The 21,281-nt window shown below is 33.8% G+C and overlaps 1 protein-coding gene across 1 annotated transcript in view; it reads right to left on the reverse strand.

Annotated features, from left to right (window-relative positions):
- LOC142349675 (uncharacterized) overlaps positions 1–21,281 on the reverse strand; it is a 166,878-nt gene that overhangs the window by 17,751 nt on the left and 127,846 nt on the right. Inside the window, exons 18-20 of the mRNA XM_075401399.1 lie at positions 13,574–13,849; positions 12,569–12,880; positions 9,261–9,560 (exon numbers count right to left, since the gene is read on the reverse strand). Of these exons, the coding sequence (XP_075257514.1) occupies positions 9,261–9,560; positions 12,569–12,880; positions 13,574–13,849 (888 nt within the window). The remainder of the gene's footprint in view (positions 1–9,260; positions 9,561–12,568; positions 12,881–13,573; positions 13,850–21,281) is intronic.

Below are 21,281 nucleotides of genomic sequence, written 5' to 3' on the forward strand. Positions count from 1 at the left end.
TTAAATAGTTTCTAGGGGGCAATTGAATGGCTTTCAACATTTTAATAGAACGAATTTCTTTTTTTTTTAAGTTTGAAATTTTAAAAATTATTGTCTATCGATCTATGAGCCAATGAGTTTTTAAAGTTTGGAATTGGGTTACTTGACAGCCTCTAGAGATACAGAAATGATTTTGAAGATATTTATATCACAATTTTCAGCAACATTTTCTTATAATTTGCTATTGATTTCTTTTTTTTTAATTTTTTGGTCATTTTCGAGTTAATCGATCTTCAAGGGCCAATGAAAGTTTTTCAGGTCTTGCTAATATAATGCTGGACCGATTTCAGAAACAAATATTAACTTTTAACATGTTTTTGCAATAGGTTTTTTAAAGGGAAAAAATTTTGCCTTGGGTTTAAAAGCTTCAAGAGTTTTAGCAATGAGTATATTTTTGTTTAGGTTTGATTCCTTTAGTTTCTCGATTTTATGGGATGATTTTAATTAAGTTCTGGGTGGCATTGTTCAATTGATCTGCTTGTCAAGTAGAGTACCACTGAGTTTTTTATTCAATCTTTGAATTGTAATTCAGGACTTGTCCTGTTTTTTTTCTAATTTTTTCAAGATGTTTTCACACTTTTCATGACCTTGAGCTTTCAACACGGTATATACCGGTAAAACTCAGCGAGCATCAAGTTTAGTTAGAGGCACTTAGCCGTGTTTAGTAGTCCTTCAAGTGCTTAGAAGGGTGAAGCAACTGGGAAGGCCGTATTTTAAGGTTAAAGGGTCATTTTTAGTAGTTTTTGAGCCCAAAATGTTGCAATTTTTTGAGTTTTTTCGTTTTTTTTCGAATTTTTTGTTAGACCAGTATGAATTAGAGGTTTATAAAACTTGTTAAAGGTCTTTTACAGGAATTAATTTCTTTTTATGGCAATTTCAAGAGCTATATCTCGTTGGTACTTGAAACATAAACACGCAAATCTATACAAATTTTTACCAATTTTTTCAAGTTTCTCAAAAATTTTTTGTCATTTTTTGACTTTTTCAGCCCTAGCTGTCACACAACCTCCTTCGGGATTTGATAATAGGCAACTGCATAATTTTTAGTGGTGATAGAATGGTTTTCAACATTTTTAAAGTCACGAATTTTAGCGATATTTTGATAAAACTTATATTTTTTTCAAAGTTTTGAAAATTTAAGGCCTTTATCTAAATTCTCCGAGACCCAGGAGCCAGGAAATATCTTATGGCGTTTTATAGCAGGATACCTAAAATTTTTTATTTGCCATGGAATGGTTTTCATTGTTTTAATGTCAAACTTGGGCAATATTTTGAAAAAAAAACTCGCAATTTTTTAAGTTTTTTTAAAAATTTTTAGTCAATTTTTTAATTCCTCCAAACTCAAGGGCCAACGAACCTTCTCCAAAGTTTGACAATAACTTATTGCATAGCTTCTAGCGGCAATGACACAAGTTTTCTTTTTTCAATATAACGAATTTTAACTGTTTTGTTTTCATAAAACTTCAAACTTTTTCGATTTATTGAAAAATTTTTACCAGCCAGTTTTCCGGTACCATGGGCCCATGAATCTCCCCTGCGGTTTGATAAATAGTTACTCCATTGTTGCTAGAAGAACTGTATTCGTTATCAATATTTTAATAAAATGAGTTTCAGCAATTTTTTGATAAAATTTCTTTTTTTCAATATTTCTGAAAAATATTATGTCCAAAATTTATTGATCTTTAGGAGCCAGTGAAACTTTTTGAGGTTAGAAATATAGATACTGGATAGTCTCTGGCGACAACTAAAGGGTGCTGTTAATATCACGAATTTTAGCAAGAGTTTGTTTAAATTTGCCAATATTTTTAAATTTTGTGAAATTTTTTGTTATTTTCTGAGTTTAACGAGCTTTAAAGGCCAACGAAAATTGTTTAGGACTTGCAGATGGTTCACAAAACAGCACTCTACCGAACAGAACATGGCTTTGAACATTATTTTCAAAAATTTTAGCAACTCTCTTTAATTTTGCACTTGTCATTTTTTTTGGAGCTTTTGTCATATTTCTCGAGTTTATCTGCCTCTAGTTGATAATAAATCCCTTTCAAGCCTTGTGCGTGCGTTCATGAGTATATTGAATTGTTTCGTTTTTTGCCTTCAGGGTAAAAACTTCAAGAGTTTTAGCAATGAATATTTTGTTTAGTTTGTGTGATTTTTTTAGTTTCTTAACTTTTGAGATAGTCTTTTTGGCCGGTGTTGTTCAATTGATCTGCTGGTCAGGTACAATAAACCTCAGTTTTTCATTCAATTCTTTGGATTGTATTTCAGAATTTGTCCTGCTATGTTTTTATTTTTATTCTAAGAAATTTCCCCTAAATATTTATCGAGCAAAACCCAAAATGTAAAAATAGAAATCATTTTGACGCTATTCTAGGACGTGTTTAAACAAATTAGAAAACAATCAATTGCTGATTTCATCTTGGGCCCCGAATAAATCAGTGCATGAGACATAGAGTGCAACAAAATGGACTTATTCCTCCAATAAATAATCAAAAACGTCTTCAAAATTACATTCAACTGGATATTTCAAATAGAAACTTCAGAATGCAAAAAACATTCAAAAAGCTTCAGATTCTATAGAAAAATTATCTTGATATACCTTACACGGATCTAACGCTCAGACAACAAATTCCGAATAGTTTCCGGGTCAAAATTCTACCGAACAAAACATGGCTTTGAACAATCTTTTGAAAAACTTTAGCAACTCTTTATTTTTGCACTTGTCATATTTTGGAGCGTTTGTCATATTTCTCGAGTTTATCTGCCTCTAGTGGATAATAATTCCCTTTCAAGTCTTGTGCTTGCGTTCATGAGTTTACTGAAATGTTTCGTTTTTGGCCTTCAGGGTAAAAACTTCAAGAGCTTTAGCAATGATTAATTTGTTTAGTTTGTGAGATTATTTTAGTTTCTTAACTTTTGAGATAGTCTTTTTGGCCGGGAATGTTCAATTGATCTGCTGGTCAGGTACAATAAACCTCAGGTTTTCATTCAATTCTTTGGATTGTATTTCAGGATTTGTCCTGCTATGTTTTTATTTTTATTCTAAGAAATTTCCCCAAAATATTTATCGAGCAAAACCCAAAATGTAAAAATATAAATCATTTTGACGCTATTCTAGGACGTGTTTAAACAAATTAGAAAACAATCAATTGCTGAATTCATCTCGGTCCCCGACTAAATCAGTGCATGAGACATAGAGTGCAACAAAATGGACTTATTCCTCCAATAAATGATCAAAAACGTCTTCAAAATTACATGCAACTGGATAATTCAAATAGAAACTTCAGAATGCAAAAAACATGCAAAAAACTTCAGATTCTATGGAAAAAAATTCTTGGTATACCAATTCTTACACGGATTTAACGCTCAGACAACAATTTCCGAATAGTTTCCGGGTCGAAACTCTACCGAACAAAACATGGCTTTGAACAGTTTTTTCAAAAACTTTAGCAACTCGCTTTATATTTGCACTTGTCACTTTTTTGGAGCGTTTGTCATATTTCACGAGTTTATCTGCCTCTAGTGGATAATAAAACCCCTTCAAGTCTTGTGCGTGCGTTCATTAGTATATAGAACTGTTTCATTTTTGGCCTTCAGGGTAAAAACTTCAAGAGTTTTAGCAATGAATATTTTGTTTAGTTTGTGTGATTTTTTTAGTTTCTTAACCTTTGAGATAGTCTTTTTGGCCGGGAATGTTCAATTGATCTGCTGGTCAGGTACAATAAACCTCAGGTTTTCATTCAATTCTTTGGATTGTATTTCAGGATTTGTCCTGCTATGTTTTTCTTTTTATTCTAAGAAATTTCCCCTAAATATTTATCGAGCAAAACCCAAAATGTAAAAATATAAATCATTTTGACGCTATTATAGGACGTGTTTAAACAAATTAGAAAACAATCAATTGCTGATTTCATCTTGGTCCCCGAATAAATCAGTGCATGAGACATAGAGTGCAACAAAATGGACTTATTCCTCCAATAAATGATCAAAAACGTCTTCAAAATTACATTCAACTGGATAATTCAAATAGAAACTTCAGAATACAAAAAACATGCAAAAAACTTCAGATTCTATAGAAAAAAATTCTTGGTATACCAATTCTTACACGGATTTAACGCTCAGACAACAATTTCCGAATAGTTTCCGGGTCGAAACTCTACCGAACAAAACATGGCTTTGAACAGTTTTTTCAAAAACTTTAGCAACTCTCTTTATATTTGCACTTGTCATTTTGTTGGAGCGTTTGTCATATTTCACGAGTTTATCTGCCTCTAGTGGATAATAAAACCCCATCAAGTCTTGTGCGTGCGTTCATTAGTATATAGAACTGTTTCATTTTTGGCCTTCAGGGTAAAAACTTCAAGAGTTTTAGCAATGAATATTTTGTTTAGTTTGTGTGATTTTTTTAGTTTCTTAACCTTTGAGATAGTCTTTTTGGCCGGGGTTGTTCAATTGATCTGCTCGTCAGGTACAATATACCTCAGTTTTTCATTCAATTCTTCGGATTGTATTTCAGGATTTGTCTTGCGATGTTTTTTTTATTCTAAGAATTTTCCCCTATGTATTTATCTAGCAAAACCCAAAATGTAAAAATAAAAATCATTTTGACGCTATTCTAGGACGTGTTTAAACAAATTAGAAAACAATAATTTGCTGATTTCATCTTGGTACCTGACTAAATCAGTGCATGAGACACAGAGTGCAACAAAATGAACTTTTTCCTCCAATAAATGATCAAAAAGGTCTTTAAAATCACATTCAACTGGATATTTCAAATGGAAACTTCAGAATGCAAAAAACATGCAAAAAGATTCAGATTCTATAGAAAAATTTTCTTGGTATACCAATTCTTACACGGATCTAACGCTCAGACAACAATTTCCGAATAGTTTACGGGTCGAAACTCTACCGAACAAAACCTGGCTTTGAACAGTTTTTTCAAAAACTTTAGCAATTCTCTTTATATTTGCACTTGTCACTTTTTTGGAGCGTTTGTCATATTTCACGAGTTTATCTGCCTCTAGTGGATAATAAAACCCCTTCAAGTCTTGTGCGTGCGTTCATTAGTATATAGAACTGTTTCATTTTTGGCCTTCAGGGTAAAAACTTCAAGAGTTTTAGCAATGAATATTTTGTTTAGTTTGTGTGATTTTTTCAGTTTCTTAACTTTTGAGATAGTCTTTTTGGCCGGGGTTGTTCAATTGATCTGCTCGTCAGGTACAATATACCTCAGTTTTTCATTCAATTCTTCGGATTGTATTTCAGGATTTGTCTTGCGATGTTTTTTTTTATTCTAAGAATTTTCCCCTATGTATTTATCTAGCAAAACCCAAAATGTAAAAATAAAAATCATTTTGACGCTATTCTAGGACGTGTTTAAACAAATTAGAAAACAATAATTTGCTGATTTCATCTTGGTACCTGACTAAATCAGTGCATGAGACACAGAGTGCAACAAAATGAACTTTTTCCTCCAATAAATGATCAAAAAGGTCTTTAAAATCACATTCAACTGGATATTTCAAATGGAAACTTCAGAATGCAAAAAACTTGCAAAAAACTTCAGATTCTATAGAAAAATTTTCTTGGTATACCAATTCTTACACGGATCTAACGCTCAGACAACAATTTCGAATAGTTTACGGGTCGAAACTCTACCGAACAAAACCTGGCTTTGAACAGTTTTTTCAAAAACTTTAGCAATTCTCTTTATATTTGCACTTGTCACTTTTTTGGAGCGTTTGTCATATTTCACGAGTTTATCTGCCTCTAGTGGATAATAAAACCCCTTCAAGTCTTGTGCGTGCGTTCATTAGTATATAGAACTGTTTCATTTTTGGCCTTCAGGGTAAAAACTTCAAGAGTTTTAGCAATGAATATTTTGTTTAGTTTGTGTGATTTTTTCAGTTTCTTAACTTTTGAGATAGTCTTTTTGGCCGGGGTTGTTCAATTGATCTGCTCGTCAGGTACAATAAACCTCACTTTTTCATTCAATTCTTCGGATTGTATTTCAGGATTTGTCTTGCGATGTTTTTTATTTTTATTCTAAGAATTTTCCCCTATATATTTATCTAGCAAAACCCAAAATGTAAAAATAAAAATCATTTTGACGCTATTCTAGGACGTGTTTAAACAAATTAGAAAATAATCATTTGCTGAATTCATTTTGGTACCCGACTAAATCAGTGCATGAGACATATAGTGCAACAAAATGGACTTTTTCCTCCAATAAATGATCAAAAATGTCTTTAAAATCACATTCAACTGGATATTTCAAATGGAAACTTCAGAATGCAAAAAACATGCAAAAAACTTCAGATTCTATAGAAAAATTTTCTTGGTATACCAATTCTTACACGGATCTAACGCTCAGACAACATTTTCCAAATAGTTTCCGGGTCGAAAGTCTACCGAACAAAACATGACTTTGAACATTATTTTCAAAAACTTTAGCAACTCTCTTTAATTTTGCACTTGTCATTTTTTTGGAGCGTTTGTCACATTTCTCGAGTTTATCTGCCTCTAGTGGATAATAAATCCCTTTCAAGTCTTGTGCGTGCGTTAATGAGTATATTGAATTGTTTCATTTTTGGCCTTCAGGGTAAAAACTTCAAGAGTTTTAGCAATGAACTTTTTGTTTAGTTTGTGTGATTTTTATAGTTTCTTAACTTCTGAGATAGTCTTTTTGGCCGGGGTTGTTCAATTGATCTGCTGGTCAGGTACAAAAAACCTCAGTTTTGCATTCAATTCTTTGGGTTGTATTTCAGGATTTGACCTACGATGTTTTTTATTTTTATTCTAAGTATTTCCCCTATATATTTATCTAGCAAAACCCAAAATGTAAAAATATAAATCATTTTGACGCTATTCTAGGACGTGTTTAAACAAATTAGAAAATAATCATTTGCTGAATTCATTTTGGTACCCGACTAAATCAGTGCATGAGACATAGAGTGCAACAAAATGGACTTTTTCCTCCAATAAATGATCAAAAATGTCTTTAAAATCGCATTCAACTGGATATTTCAAATGGAAACTTCAGAAGGCAAAAAAAAATCAAAAAACTTCAGATTCTATAAAAAAAAAATTTCTAGGTATACCAATTCTTACACGCATCTCACGCTCAGACAACAATTTTTCGAATAGTTTCCGGGTCGATTCTGAAACCTTTTCGGGTCAGAACAAATTTCAAAATCAGTGCTTTTTAAATTTCTCGGAGTCAGATAAACTTTCGAAAAAACCTTTCTGAAATGTCTCAGCTTCAGAATGATTAACAGAATTTTTTCAACCCTAAAGAGAGAAACGAGCAAAGTTTCAACCAAAATTTAAACCGCTTTTGAAAGCTTTTCAATCAAAATTTCAACAACTCTAGTCAAAAAAATAATAAGATCCTTGCTGATAAATTTTGGTTTAGTGAAACAAATTTATTTTGGCCCTTTGCAAAGTTCCTGACCTTAAAAAAAATTGAGCACAGTTTTTTTTCTCCAACAAAGGTTAACACAAACAATTGTTCTCAGGACTTTTTAAATTTAATACTTTTTCGACTAGAAATACAATTAAACTATTTATATTGGAGAAGTGAGGATTTCTTAACATCCGCCCGCTACATTTGAACAATGGTTTCAAATCAATCAATTTCGTGGCAATAAAAATATAAAAAAAGTCGCTTGCATTAGCGCATACTTACAACCATTTGCGCAAAAAAATTTTTTTAACTTCAAAGTTAATCTGAAAATTTGAGTGAAATTCGCAATATTGTGAAACTTTACGTTTTTCTGGATATTTTGGTCGAGAAACAACTTCAAATTGGATATGGACTAGGAATCTGCAGCAATATTTGTCCGAGGCGTCGAGAGGTAGGGTGTTAGCGTTATTGTAAAATATTGGTCTGATATGCAACTTTTTGTCATTTTCCGACAAACTGAGCTATTTTATGTTTTACTTGCCTAGTTTTGAATTGTTTTTTATTCTTGTCTTGTTTTTGTTTCGGAAAACTGTGCAAGCGTGGTTTTCTCTATGCTGTATTATTTTTCCTATTGTTTATTTCAGTAACTCCGCCACTGGCGGTCCGCAGCCCGATATGAAAAAGGAGAAGGTTGAAAACTACAGAGAGGTGAAAACTCTCAAAAAGTCAGAAAGTCAGCTTTTAACTTGACTTGAGAAAAACTCCGAAAACCTGTATTCTAAATTTATTCAATTTTTGCAGGTATTGTATAAATTTGTATTCTAGAAGGAGAGGAAAAAATTGTATATCCTAGCATTGCTCACGAGCCCATGTTTTGAATTTCTTAATTTGGAAAAATTATATAAACACACTAACGTCAGAAAAAGTCAAAAGTTATTCTAGAAGAAAATCTTGAAAACGGTCAAGCAAAAAATCTGCATAAGAAAGACAATCACGCTGACGATAATTGCTTATCATTCGAGAACTTTTAATCAGAGTTTGAATCAGAGCTGGATTCAGAGACTGAATCAGAGAAAAATCAGACTCTGAATCAGATATTCTGATTCAGAGCTTGTTTCAGAGCGTGAATCACTACTCATAACGTTCTGAACTTCGTTCTGATTCAGCCTTAAATTTGTCCTAGCTTTAGGTATGGGTAGAGAATTACACTCTCGATAACATTGAAGATAACATATATTAAATATAACATATTAACTTTCTATAACATATATGAGAAAGATCTCTTTCATATAGAATGCAAAACTGAGTGTCATGATTGGTCTGGTATATACTTGCCAAAATACACGATGAGAAAACGTTCCGTTCCCTTTAGGTATCTCTTCAGGTAGTTAATACATAAATTGCAGTACAGTATCTGGCAAATTAACTGAATAAAAACTGGGTTTTCCGTTGCGTTTTCTGTTTCTATGTGATACTTTGATGTGGGGCTCATTTTCAAAAGAGAGTTCAAAAAATAAATAGGACAGATGTACCGAGTGTTCCGTTTCCACAGAGGTTTTTTTCGCCGTTCTCTAAACCTTAATTTACGCTGATTAATAGTTTAAGTTACCAATCTGCTCTCCACTATGAACGTTCATAATGGTACGCATTTGAAGTACCAGGAAACTCAAACAAGAATCTGCACGCCACACGAAAATTATTTGTGACCCATAGTTATCCTCGTTTTCCAAATGCAACTGAAAATGGGGGAACGTGGATTCAAAAATTGATTTCATTTACACAAAACAGTCTCAAAAAATTAATTTATTTGTTCACAAACCTGTGCAGACGGTCACTGATTTGTCGAAACTGTCTGCTTCTGTCAATCCACAGACGCCAAAAGACTTTTCAATTCTCACCGTCAGACTGTACTCGGTTGCTCCATCCAAATTAGTCAGTTCCACATCAGTTGAGTTGAATGCTTCATTGGTAATATTCACATACGAAGTGTTTGTGGGTGCTGGGCTCAGATATGCAGAGAATTTATCAAAGGATCCCGGAGTTAAAGAGACTGATTCAATCACAATTTTGTTTTCGAAATAGCCGTAATTTGAGTGCACCTCTATGCTGAGCTCAGGTGCTGAAACAATTTTTGCTCGAGTAATTACTTCATAATTAAGAAAAAATACTGCAGTCAGTAGTGGTAGAAATAGGCACTATAAGCAAACGATATAGGAGATCATACCCGCCGTAAATGCGAATATGCTCAATTTTTATGTTTAGCAATAATCTTTACTAATACTAATTTTGTTCACAATTTTAGACAAAAACTGTAAAAATAGCCATTTCCACATTTTCAGTAAAAACAGCAAACTAGACAGTAAAAAAATGAAAATTAATTTTTTTTCCAAATTTTTCTAAAAAATGCAATAGACTCATGTTAAAACTTGTAACCGAGAATTTGCAAACACTTTAACCCTCATATTTTTGAACCAAGTATTTCTCAAATAATTTTCATTTTCTTATTTGGCGTTTTTACTTGAAAAAACACTACACAAATAAAATCCATAAGGAAATAAACTAGATGATTGCATCAAATATCAAACTAATTCCACAATTAGTTTGAACAACTAAAACATACAGGAAAAAACAACTTAACGATTTGAACACAAATAAGACAACTTTGAAGACAATCTTAACAAAATAACAGTTATCGATCACAAACTCATAACTATTGTTATCAGATGAGATATAATGTCGAAAGGTGACACTGAATTTATAATTGGAAAAACAAGCTTTTCATGGCTATACAAAGCAGTGTTGCAATATTTTTTCAGACGATTCTGAAATTTTAATGCGAAAAGCTGAAATTGGAGAGCCTGCTAGGATGTTACAAAAAAAGAATATCAAGACGAAACAAAAACATAGCCGGTAGAATACCGGAAACGACTCGACTCGAATCGGGGGGTAGGTAGGTAGGTGGTGGGGGGATAGGTAGGTGGGTGAGTGGGAAGATAGGTTGGGGAGGTGGGTAGTGCTGGGGTAGTTGGGGGGAGGTAGAAGGGGGTAGCTAGGTGAAGGGAGAAAGTAAGGGTAGGTGGGGTAAGTTGGGGGGGGGGGGGGGGGTGCGGGGCGGTGGGGTAGTTAGGTGGTGGAGGGTTTGTGCGGTGTAGTTTAAATAATTAGGGGTGACTTATATAGGGGTGACTTCTTCACCTTGAACATTACCAGCAGTTCCTATACAATACAAACGAAGCGACTATTAAAGTCCAATGTTCGAGAACAGAAGTCAAAATGAGCTCTTCACCTTGAACATTACCAGCAGTTCCTATACAATACAAGCGAAGCGACTATTAAAGTCCAATGTTCGAAAACAGAAGTCAGCAATCAAAAACAGAGCTAAAAGCTCGAACAGAAAGAAGTCAAAATGCAAGTCATGAACAAACATGCTTTCTCCTAAAAAAACATAGCCAGTAGAATACCGGTAACAACTCGAATCGTCGTGCATTATAATCTCTAACCTAATCTTACCGAAATCACATCAAAATAGACAAAACAAAAGTAGCCCAACAAGCCACATTAAAGTGTATTAAAAAAAGGCCGACCATTTTTTAAGTGCGTGGGAGCTAGGTGGGGTGGGTGGGTAGATAGGTTGGGAAGGTGGGTAGTGCTGGGATAGTTGGGGGGGGGGGGGTGGTTGGGAGTAGTTAGGTGAAGGGAGGGGGTAGTTTGGGGGTAAGGGTAGGTGGGGGGAGGAGGGTAAGTTGGGGTGGAGGGGGGGTAGGTAGGTGGGTGGGTAGATAGGTTGGGGAGGTGGGTAGTGCTGGGGTAGTTGGGGGGGGGGGGGGGTAGTTGGGGGTAGCTAGGCGAAGTGAGGGGGTAGGGGTAGGTGGGGGTAAGTTGGGGGGGGGGGGGGTTGATAGGTGGTGGTGGGTGCGGGGGTTTGTGCGGTGTAGTTTATATTAATAGGGGTTACTTATATAGGAACAAAAAATCTCAAAATGACCTCTTCACCATGAACATTGCCAGCAGTTCCTAATTACTACACATTACAAACAAAGCTACTGTTGAAGTCCAATGTCCGAACACAGAAGCCAACAATCAAAAACGGAGGTAAATGCTCGAACAGAAAGAAGTTAAAATTCAAGTCATGAAAAAACTTGCTTTCTGCCAAAAAAACCTGTAGAATCTCAATACTCCTCTTCGAGTCGTAAAAACCTGTAGAATCTCAATACTCCTCTTCGAGTCGTAAAAACCTGTAGAATATCAATACTCCTCTTCAAGCCGTAAAAACCTGTCGAATCTCAATACTCCTCTGAGTCGTAAAAAAAACCAAGAGCACCGAAATATAGCTCCACTCAGCTTATAGCTTCGCAGCAATAAAAAACCACAAGCGTGAAAGCTGATTTTTGTTCAAACATCGTTTTCTCACTACTAAAATTCTAGCGGAAAAAGTTTACGGCGCAAAAACACTCGCTTTTTTGCTCCACTTCCTGTTTCGGCGTGACCAAAATCACTACTCCAATTTGGCTTCAAAAAACATTTAAAACATTAAAAAAAGACAGCGCCCCAATACAATTCAAATTCGTTGATTGTAGAAAACCAAGAGCACCGCAATATAGCTCCGCTAATTTTACAGCTTTGCGGCTATTATAAAGTGTCATTGAAAAGATCTTAGATACAGACAAAAGACTTGTGTTATAATGGTTCCTTTGACTTCCATTAGGCGCAATTCAAAATATTTAGTGCGCTTAAAACTGGCGTAGAAGTTAGTCTGTCTTACTGTCATAGATATAAATTTTTTCAAACAAGCAATTCTGTTGTATAAAATTTTTTCAGATCGTATGAGTTCTATTGAGATCCTAAAGGTTGTGATACTGAAAGAAACTGAAAGAATTGAGAAACTGAGAGAAAAAATGTAAAACAACTTTGAGAAGTCTTTTTAGATTACAACAAAACTAAAACAAAACAAAATATCCAGAATTGGGGTTAAATGACGAGAAACCTTTCTTCTAACAGGTCTTGTCAGTTTGTAGAAATTAGCAAATTGAAAAGCCCATTTTTTCTTTTGGCCATTTTTACGGCACGCTATGCCAGACAGATGAGTTCAAACTTTTAAGTCGCAGATTGTTAATTTACTCTTTTTACCTGTGCATATTGTTAAGTTTGTCACTTCACTGTCTGTTGTGTTGCCTCCACAGTCAGTGCTTGTTCCAATTACAGACACCAACTCTACAGTGTAACTGGTTCCGGGTGACAAGTTATACAATGTCAAGTTGTCTTCAGATGATGTTGATTGTAGTCTCGTGAATCCAGAAACTCTCACTCCGTCTTTTAACAGTCCAACCACAGCGTACGTGTCGGAAGAGTCAATTTTGCTCCCAATTAGAGTATTTGATGTTGGATTAACATTAGCGACTGTGAGTTCATCTTGTGGTTTGATGTATGGTGCGTCAGGTACTGAAAAAACTAATTAAGTCAAACAGTTTTAGGCGGAACTGAGAAACATGTTAAGGAGTTTAGGATAAATAACACTCATTGGCGAATTAACACACAGGTAAAACGGATAATAAAACGTGAATTTGGTTTGTGTGTTCCGAGAGGGCTGATTCGTTGCATAGTCGCAATACGTATTGATGGTAACAGATACATTACATATATTTCGCGTACCGGTGCTGAGACTATAAAAGGAAAGAGTGATCTTGTTTCATTAACAAATATCTTTGTAAGTTGAGGGAAGGCTTCATCGGTAAAGAGGTCACATCCTGAATTTGAAATACTCCATAAGTGTATGAAATTGGCACAGTAAAACCAAAAGTTTCAATTACGGCCAAAGTTCACTTTAGAAGAATAGGCGAGGCTGTCAAAAACGATCATCCCTAGCAATATTTCTGTTACAAAGAAGACAACTAAACTGAAAGAATACCTGTCAAATTTTCTACGTTTCAAAACCTCTAAACAAATCAGAAATGATCTTTTTGGCCCATTACGGAGAAAAATGTTGTCAGAAAAATAATCATAACAGCAATTTAAAAGGGCCGTAATTACAGTAAATTGATGATGCTGTATAAAAACTTCAGATGCCTATTTAAGTTATGAGATCATTTAGATATGAAAATGAAAATTGTTAGTCAATGAGGCTCTACTTCTCACCTGTACATGCAATTATTATACCCCAGGACGGATGATTTGTTCCATAGTCACAATAGGTACTGATTGTAACAGATACATTAAATGTATATTGAGTTCCAGGGATCAGGTCAGTTATATTCAAAGGCAAGAGTGAGCTCGTTTCATTGTAGATCACTTGTGGAAGTGCAGGAATGGCTTCAATGGAAAAGAAGTCCCACCCAGAATTAGGTATGATTGAATTTAGTTCGAAAGATGTAGCATTCGTTTGATAGAGCACAGCTTCAATATCAGGAGGATCTAAAACAAACAACAAAATCATGTTGCTAAAAACTGCATTCATTAAAAAGTGATGTAAACACACCTTATAGTTTTTATCAAAACAGTTAAGTTCGAACCGCTTGTTACTAGACGGAACTTTTTTTTGCGAATTCAGTTAATACAATAATGAGAAACAACTAAATATACCAGACATAGAATAACAATTTTTCCTGAATCAAGTTTAAGGATTGATTCCAAAAAGCTGTGTAAAAACACCTAGCGATTAGATTGACTCAGAAAACGACATTTGATGGAAATCGACAATTGAAGGTCTTAATGAATTTGATTTAAAAATAGAGGCAAAAGTTACGGTGCGAAAATAATTAGCAGCACGGAGAGAGTAGGTAAGCCGCAACCTCGCTTTGATTAAAGAAAGGACGCAATCTTGTCACAAAGTTTTTTCAAAAAAACTTTTTGAAACTTTATCAAATTTTGGATTTTAAATCTACCAGATAACGTCAAGCCTTTTATCGAAAAAACTGTATAACTTATAAACAAACATATTGCGAACAAAACAAAAATTTGCTTTTTGTGCTGAGGAGTTTTCCTCCAACAAAACCTAGTGAAACGGGGGGGATTTGATATCAGACGAAAACTTGATTAGGTGAGCAAAATTTTTAAAGCCATTAGGTGAAAATCCTGAACTGAGATCTTGTAGAAATTAGGAGACTGGTAATTAAAACACCTAAAAAAGTACTTCATAATCCAATTGATGCTGTTAAGTTGTCAGGTGTCCCTGACAGTCCCCTTTACATGCAACATGCAAGCGAGTCGTTAAAAGTGCAAGCCAATTGTATCATGTTTTCAATGTTTTTTATTGGTTCACTCGGCTTCATCACAGCCAGTTTTTGGTTTAAAGAAAAACTAACAATGAGACAATGAAGATTGTTTAAAAGTACTTAAGAACGCAAGATCAGTTGACGCAAGATCAGTTGACGCAAGATCAGTTGACGCAAGATCAGTTGACGCAAGATCAGTTGACGCAAGATCAGTTGACGCAAGATCAGTTCACGCAAGATCAGTTGACGCAAGATCAGTTGGCAGTTTTTTGAGGTTAAATCACATGATAAAATAATTCAATTGCTATAATCACTTAGTTTGATTATAATACCAATCGGATGTTACAGTATATCTTTTTTAAGTGCTTAAATTGGTACTCGCCTAATTTCCACAAAACCTTAGTTCAAAATTTGTGTCTAATGTCCGCATAAAACCCATTCGCCAAATCGAGTATTCGCCTTATATCCTACACCCCATTGAAAAGCCAGTTGAGTTACATCAGGAAGAAAACAAAATTTTCTGCTGAAGCCAGCATTAAATTTAATGAGGAGCAATTTACCCCCCACGACTAAGATTTATAAAATGTCAATTCATTGTAATGACGTTAACAGCTCATTATCATCGATAGCAAACAAAGATATTTATCAATATTGTTTGAAGGCTTTTGTTATGTGCAAATAAGATGTCTAAGCGTCTCGTTCCTGTAAAGTTAGAGGACTTGAAGGCCATGAAACGTAGTAAAAAAAGACTTGTAGAAGACTATCGCCTCCTTAAAATCATTCACAGACACATTTAGTGACAATATCATTCCTAAGTACCATTGTGTGTAAGCATTACGACATTCAAATTATATAAAACATTTTAAGTTTTCCGCTAATTAATGAATTTCCCGCTGAGAAAGAAGTTTCAAAAAATCAAAAAGTTTACTTAGATAAAGTTTACAAGACAACCAAATAAACATTAATGCTCAGGCGTAAAAGGTGAAGAATATGTTTCGCTAACAATTGAAAGAGTGTTTTCGTTCAAAACTTTTACTACTTTTGTTGGAAACTTTTGTTTTTAAACAAGTAATCTATCTCGCTTAAATTGATTTCGAAGAGCAGCAAGAACCCTTTTTGAGTTCTGTGGCATGCTGTTTCGTATATAAGGACCATTTTTGTTGAAATTGATAAACAACCGTATCGAACTGTGTAATTTTTGGAGTGAAACAAGGACCTGTGTTTTCTATTTCTTTTTAATATTTAAAAGGATCTATTGGGATCTACGTGACAAAAATTTTGATGTGTAAACTTTGATTACAGTAACATTCTGCAAAATGACTTATGGCAAATGCAAAATAAAATATGCAATCACCGAAAAAAATAATTAGCTAGAAATTACAGAGAATCAAATAAAAACAAACTAATGCCGAAATAACACAAATTAACAAACATAGCTGTCAGATTGCCAGAAAACAGCCACAATAGCTTCGTAGATCTGCAGTCTGAAAAAACAGTGAAAAAGACGGACCGAAAAAAATCCTCTCTTCACTGAAGGCTGATATGTTATCTTTTGATTAAAAATCTTCATACGTTTTTGCTGCCTCTATCAGCTGCTCTCAAATAACCTTCATTTAGGGTGACACACACCCATTTGACCTTATCTCTTTGAACTAAAGTTAACAAAAGGTCAATTTCAAAGTGAGAAAGTCATTTTTGACAGTGACGTAAGTCAAGTGTGACCAGTTAATAACGCGAATGAACAAAAAAACTCGCTCCACTAAGAGCGAAAAATGACGTCGCACAAGCACTTCAGTTGAAAATTGCATGAACGCATGAACAAAAAGCAGTTTTGAAGTGGTTTTGACGTCATATGATTGTAACAAAAATCGTGACGACGAAATAAAAAAACCAAGAGAAGGCCAATAATAGCCCCATCTATCGCTGTGCGGCTATTAAAAAAGACTAGTTCTTGATTTTCCCAGTTAAAAATTAAATGTTAAAAATCAAGAAAAACTAATACATTTCATTGTTCAGCATTCGAGACATAGAAAAGACAACGAGTCATTCGAGACAAAAATGAAACAGAACAAAAAAAACCAGCAGAATCCAAACATACGAAACATAGAATAATTTTGCAAAAAATTTTAGGACTGCATTTATGAAAAAAATGTGAACCCTTTTTCAAAAACTTAACGCCAAAAAATGAAAGATTTTTCATTACAACAACATGAAAGTCCCTCATGTTGCACAAAAGGACTATTTCTATTAGTTAAAAGCAGAATAGCAAAAAAACAGAGAAAAATTGGTACAAAAAACTATAAAAACAGGATTAACTTATGTATAATTTTGAAAAAAAAAATTACATCGAGGTGGAAAGAGGCATTGATTATATGAATTATCAAAAGGAAGTTGCCACATTAACTGATTTTTGACAAAAAGACATCGGAAGACATCAGAAAATGAAGAAATTAATGAAAAAAAGCCAAATCGCTGTGCGGCTAGTAAAAACACGTGGAACTGACTTTATTACTTTTTGGTCAAAAATTTTTTCATTCAAATTTGCATTTGAGTGACCAAATTTTGCGCGTGAAAAGATTGCAATATGTCTAGTCGTCTTGATTGACAATCAATGCGCATTAACATTTCACAATTGTGGAAAAGTTGTAAAAAGGACTTTCAAATAGCTTAATTTTTGAATTAAAAAAGTGTGTCTAAAGTTTCTTTAAGCCCCTGCGTCAATTTACAGATTCATTTTTACTGTGAGTTTTCTACATCTGCACTTAGCTAATGCAAATAGACATTAGCAATGGAAAAGAGACGCACACAAAGGCATTTTTGAGATCGTCAATATACGAAATTAAAGTGCTATAGAATCTGAAATTTCCCGAAAAGCTAAAAAAATACACTTTATTCAACTTTTAAACTAAATGCTATTAAGCATTAATATAAGTGCCAGCTAAAAATCGCATTAATGAACTTTGATAACCTAATGAACTGTGACCTAATGACCGGGCTTCATCGGTTTATCCCGTTTCTTTTGATTTGCTCTTCTGATTTTGACTGTATTCATTACATTGCGCAATTCAATGCGTTAAAGAATTTGAAATCCTTTGAGTTGAAGCACTGAGTGAAGTAAATAACAAGTCAAGCGTGAAAATCGTGACTTATGTAAAAAAGAAACGTGATAAATATTAAAGCGAATTATGAAACATAGCTGCAAAAGTACTGACGAAGAATTCAAAGCCTTTTTCTTTGATTAAACAAAAAACTAGACCTTAAATCGACTATGAGTGAATTCGCTAAACCATTTCCAAAAAAAATCAGATAAAAAACAGACAGTCAAAATTAAAAAATGACTCATGCGAACAAAAAACCGCTATCAAGAAAAGAAAAATTGGTTCCAACAAAGAGAATTTGGCCAAGAATGATTTATGAATGGGTTGGGAAAACTATTAAGAAAAAAATCCGATCCAAAAAGCAAAAAAACAGTAAATATAAAAATGAATTTTCCGAATGTGAATAAAAATCACCAGCCAGAAAACCAATTTTTGATCAAACACCGTTTTCTCACACTACTTTTAAATTGCAGTTCAAAAATTTCACGTGGTATAACCAATCGCTTTGCTCCGCTTCCTGTTTCAACATGATCAAAATAACTACTCCAATTTGACTTCAAAAATCATAAATTTGTGTAAAAAGATTTAAAAAAAGGACAGCGCCCCAAAGCAATTCAATTTCTTTGAATTGTAAAAAGGAGAGCGCTCAAAGTTTAATCGTTGAGAGGTTGATGTCTGCTATTAATTATTGAAAATTTTTGAGTTATTATCCTTTCTTGAGACTACAAGCAAGCCAGAATACGGAAAATAAAAATGAACAACATATCACTTTCATGTTTGTAATTTCTCCATCTATCAGATTTTGTTGCTGAGTAAACACGAAAAACAAATCTGGTGTTCATTATTATCATCGCTGTTTTTTGCACATCGGTATTTACCGGGTAATCATAGACCATATTGATTGTGGCGACACAAAAAGAACACCACGAAGGGTTGAAAAAGACTCAGTCTGATCATTTTTGGATCGTTTGAACTTGGAAACAAAAATTTCATCATGTTTTTTTTAGTCTAAACAGCGTCTAATTCTCTCTCTGTTCTGAAAACAAAATAAAAAAATAAATCATTCCTTTTTGCGCCAGAGTGTTTATAATCATCCACTCTAGTATTTCTTCTCACTGACATCAAAAAAAATTTTTTAAAAAAAGATTGTCATTTGATATTAAAGAAAGATAGCGCAGCAATATGATCCAAACCTTTTGGATTGTAAAAAATAGAGCCGCAATAAAATCTGGCTGAAAAGATATAGGGCGATATTATGAGCCTTCCTTCAAAAGTTTTTTCGGATTTTCAAATTCAGTAGGAAAGAAAATTAAAATCAAAAATTTTTGCATTCAAACGGTTTCTTACTCTTTTCTCCTTTTCTTCTTCGTTTTCTGAAGCAAGATTTGGAAACACTAATGAAGCTACACAAACCACACCGATAATCATCTAATTTATTATCTAAATGACAAGTGTTTTATTTTCAGGCTGAAGTGCTGAAAAAAGTAATAATTTTTGATGTCGACAAGATCATCAGCGGCCTGCTCACGGTTTTTATCCAGTTGCCACTCATTTTTGCATCTAACTCCTCCAACTCAAATATGCTTATTAAATATGCTTTTAATGAATTAACGGATTTCTAACTTCTCATTAGTTGAAACAATAAGTTATGTAAAGCACACCCGGAATGAGTGTTACGAGTTTTACGTGCCATCTATCGTAACGTGCCATGGTTTCGTAACGTGCCATGGTTTTCGATATGTATATCAAAAATGGAACTAGTGACCTACGTGAGATAAGCGATGATAAAGATTCACAAACTGGAAGCTACAACTGTGACAAATGAGAAACTCATTCTGTCAGATTTTGCATTGCATTAGAAAAAAACCCATGCAAACTTTCGGATCTGTAAATAAAAATTGAGAATAAAATGAATGAGAAAAATTGAGAAAAAGTGAATTCGCTAAACCATTTCCAAAAAAAAAATCAGATAAAAAAACAGACAGTCAAATTTAAAAAATGACTCATGCGAACAAAAAACCACTATCAAGAAAAGAAAAATTGGTTCCAGCAAAGAGAACTTGGCCAAGAATGATTTATGAATGGGTTGGGAAAACTATTAAGAAAAAAATCTGATCCAAAAAACAAAAAAAACAGTAAATATAAAAATGATTTTTCTGAATGTGAATAAAAATCACCAGCCAGAAAACCCATTTTTGATCAAACACCGTTTTCTCACACTACTTTTAAATTGCAGTTCAAAAATTTCACGTGGTATAACCAATCGCTTTGCTCCGCTTCCTGTTTAAACATGATCAAAATCACTACTCCAATTTGACTTCAAAAATCATAAATTTGTGTAAAAAGATTTAAAAAAAAGACAGCGCCCCAAAGCAATTCAATTTCTTTGAATTGTAAAAAGGAGAGCGCTTAAAGTTTAATCGTTGAGAGGTTGATGTCTGCTATTAATCATTGAAAATTTTTTGAGTTATTATCCTTTCTTGAGACTACAAGCAAGCCCGAATACGGAAAATAAAAATGAACAACATATCACTTTCATGTTTGTAATTTCTCCACCTATCAGATTTTGTTGCTGAGTAAACACGAAAAACAAATCTGGTGTTCATTATTATCATCATCGCTGTTTTTTGCACATCGGTATTTACCGGGTAATCATAGACCATATTGATTGTGGCGACACAAAAAGAACACCACGAAGAAGTGAAAAAGACTCAGTCTGATCATTTTTGGATCGTTTGAACTTGGAAACAAAAATTTCATCATGTTTTTTTTGTCTAAACAGCGTCTAAACACCAAATTCTCTCTCTGTTCTGAAAACAAAATAAAAAAATAAATCATTCCTTTTTGCGCCAGAGTGTTTATAATCATCCACTCTAGTATTACTTCTCACTGACATCAAAAAAAATTTAAAAAAAAGATTGTCATTTGATATTAAAGAAAGATAGCGCAGCAATATGATCCAAACCTTTTGGATTGCAAAAAAATAGAGCCGCAATAAAATCTGGCTGAAAAGATATAGGGCGATATTATGAGCCTTCTTTCAAAAGTTTTTTCAGATTTTCAAATTCAGTAGGAAAGAAAATTAAAATCAAAAATTTTTGCATTCAAACGGTTTCTTACTCTTTTCTCCTTTTCTTCTTCGTTTTCTGAAGCAAGATTTGGAAACACTAATGAAGCTACACAAACCACACCGATAATCATCTAATTTTTTATCTAAATGACAAGTGTTTTATTTTCAGGCTGAAGTGCTGAAAAAAGTAATAAATTTTGATGTCGACAAGATCATCAGCGGCCTGCTCACGGTTTTTATCCAGTTGCCACTCATTTTTGCATCTAACTCCTCCAACTCAAATATGCTTATTAAATATGCTTTTAATGAATTAACGGATTTCTAACTTCTCTTTAGTTGAAACAATAAGTTATGTAAAGCACACCCGGAACGAGATTTACGAGTTTTAGGTGCCATCTATCGTAACGTGCCATGGTTTCGTAACGTGCCATGGTTTTCGATATGTATATCGAAAATGGAACTAG

This window comes from Convolutriloba macropyga, chromosome 11 (genome assembly GCF_964194025.1).
Source record: "Convolutriloba macropyga chromosome 11, txConMacr16.3, whole genome shotgun sequence".
NCBI classification, from domain to species: Eukaryota; Metazoa; Xenacoelomorpha; order Acoela; family Convolutidae; genus Convolutriloba; species Convolutriloba macropyga.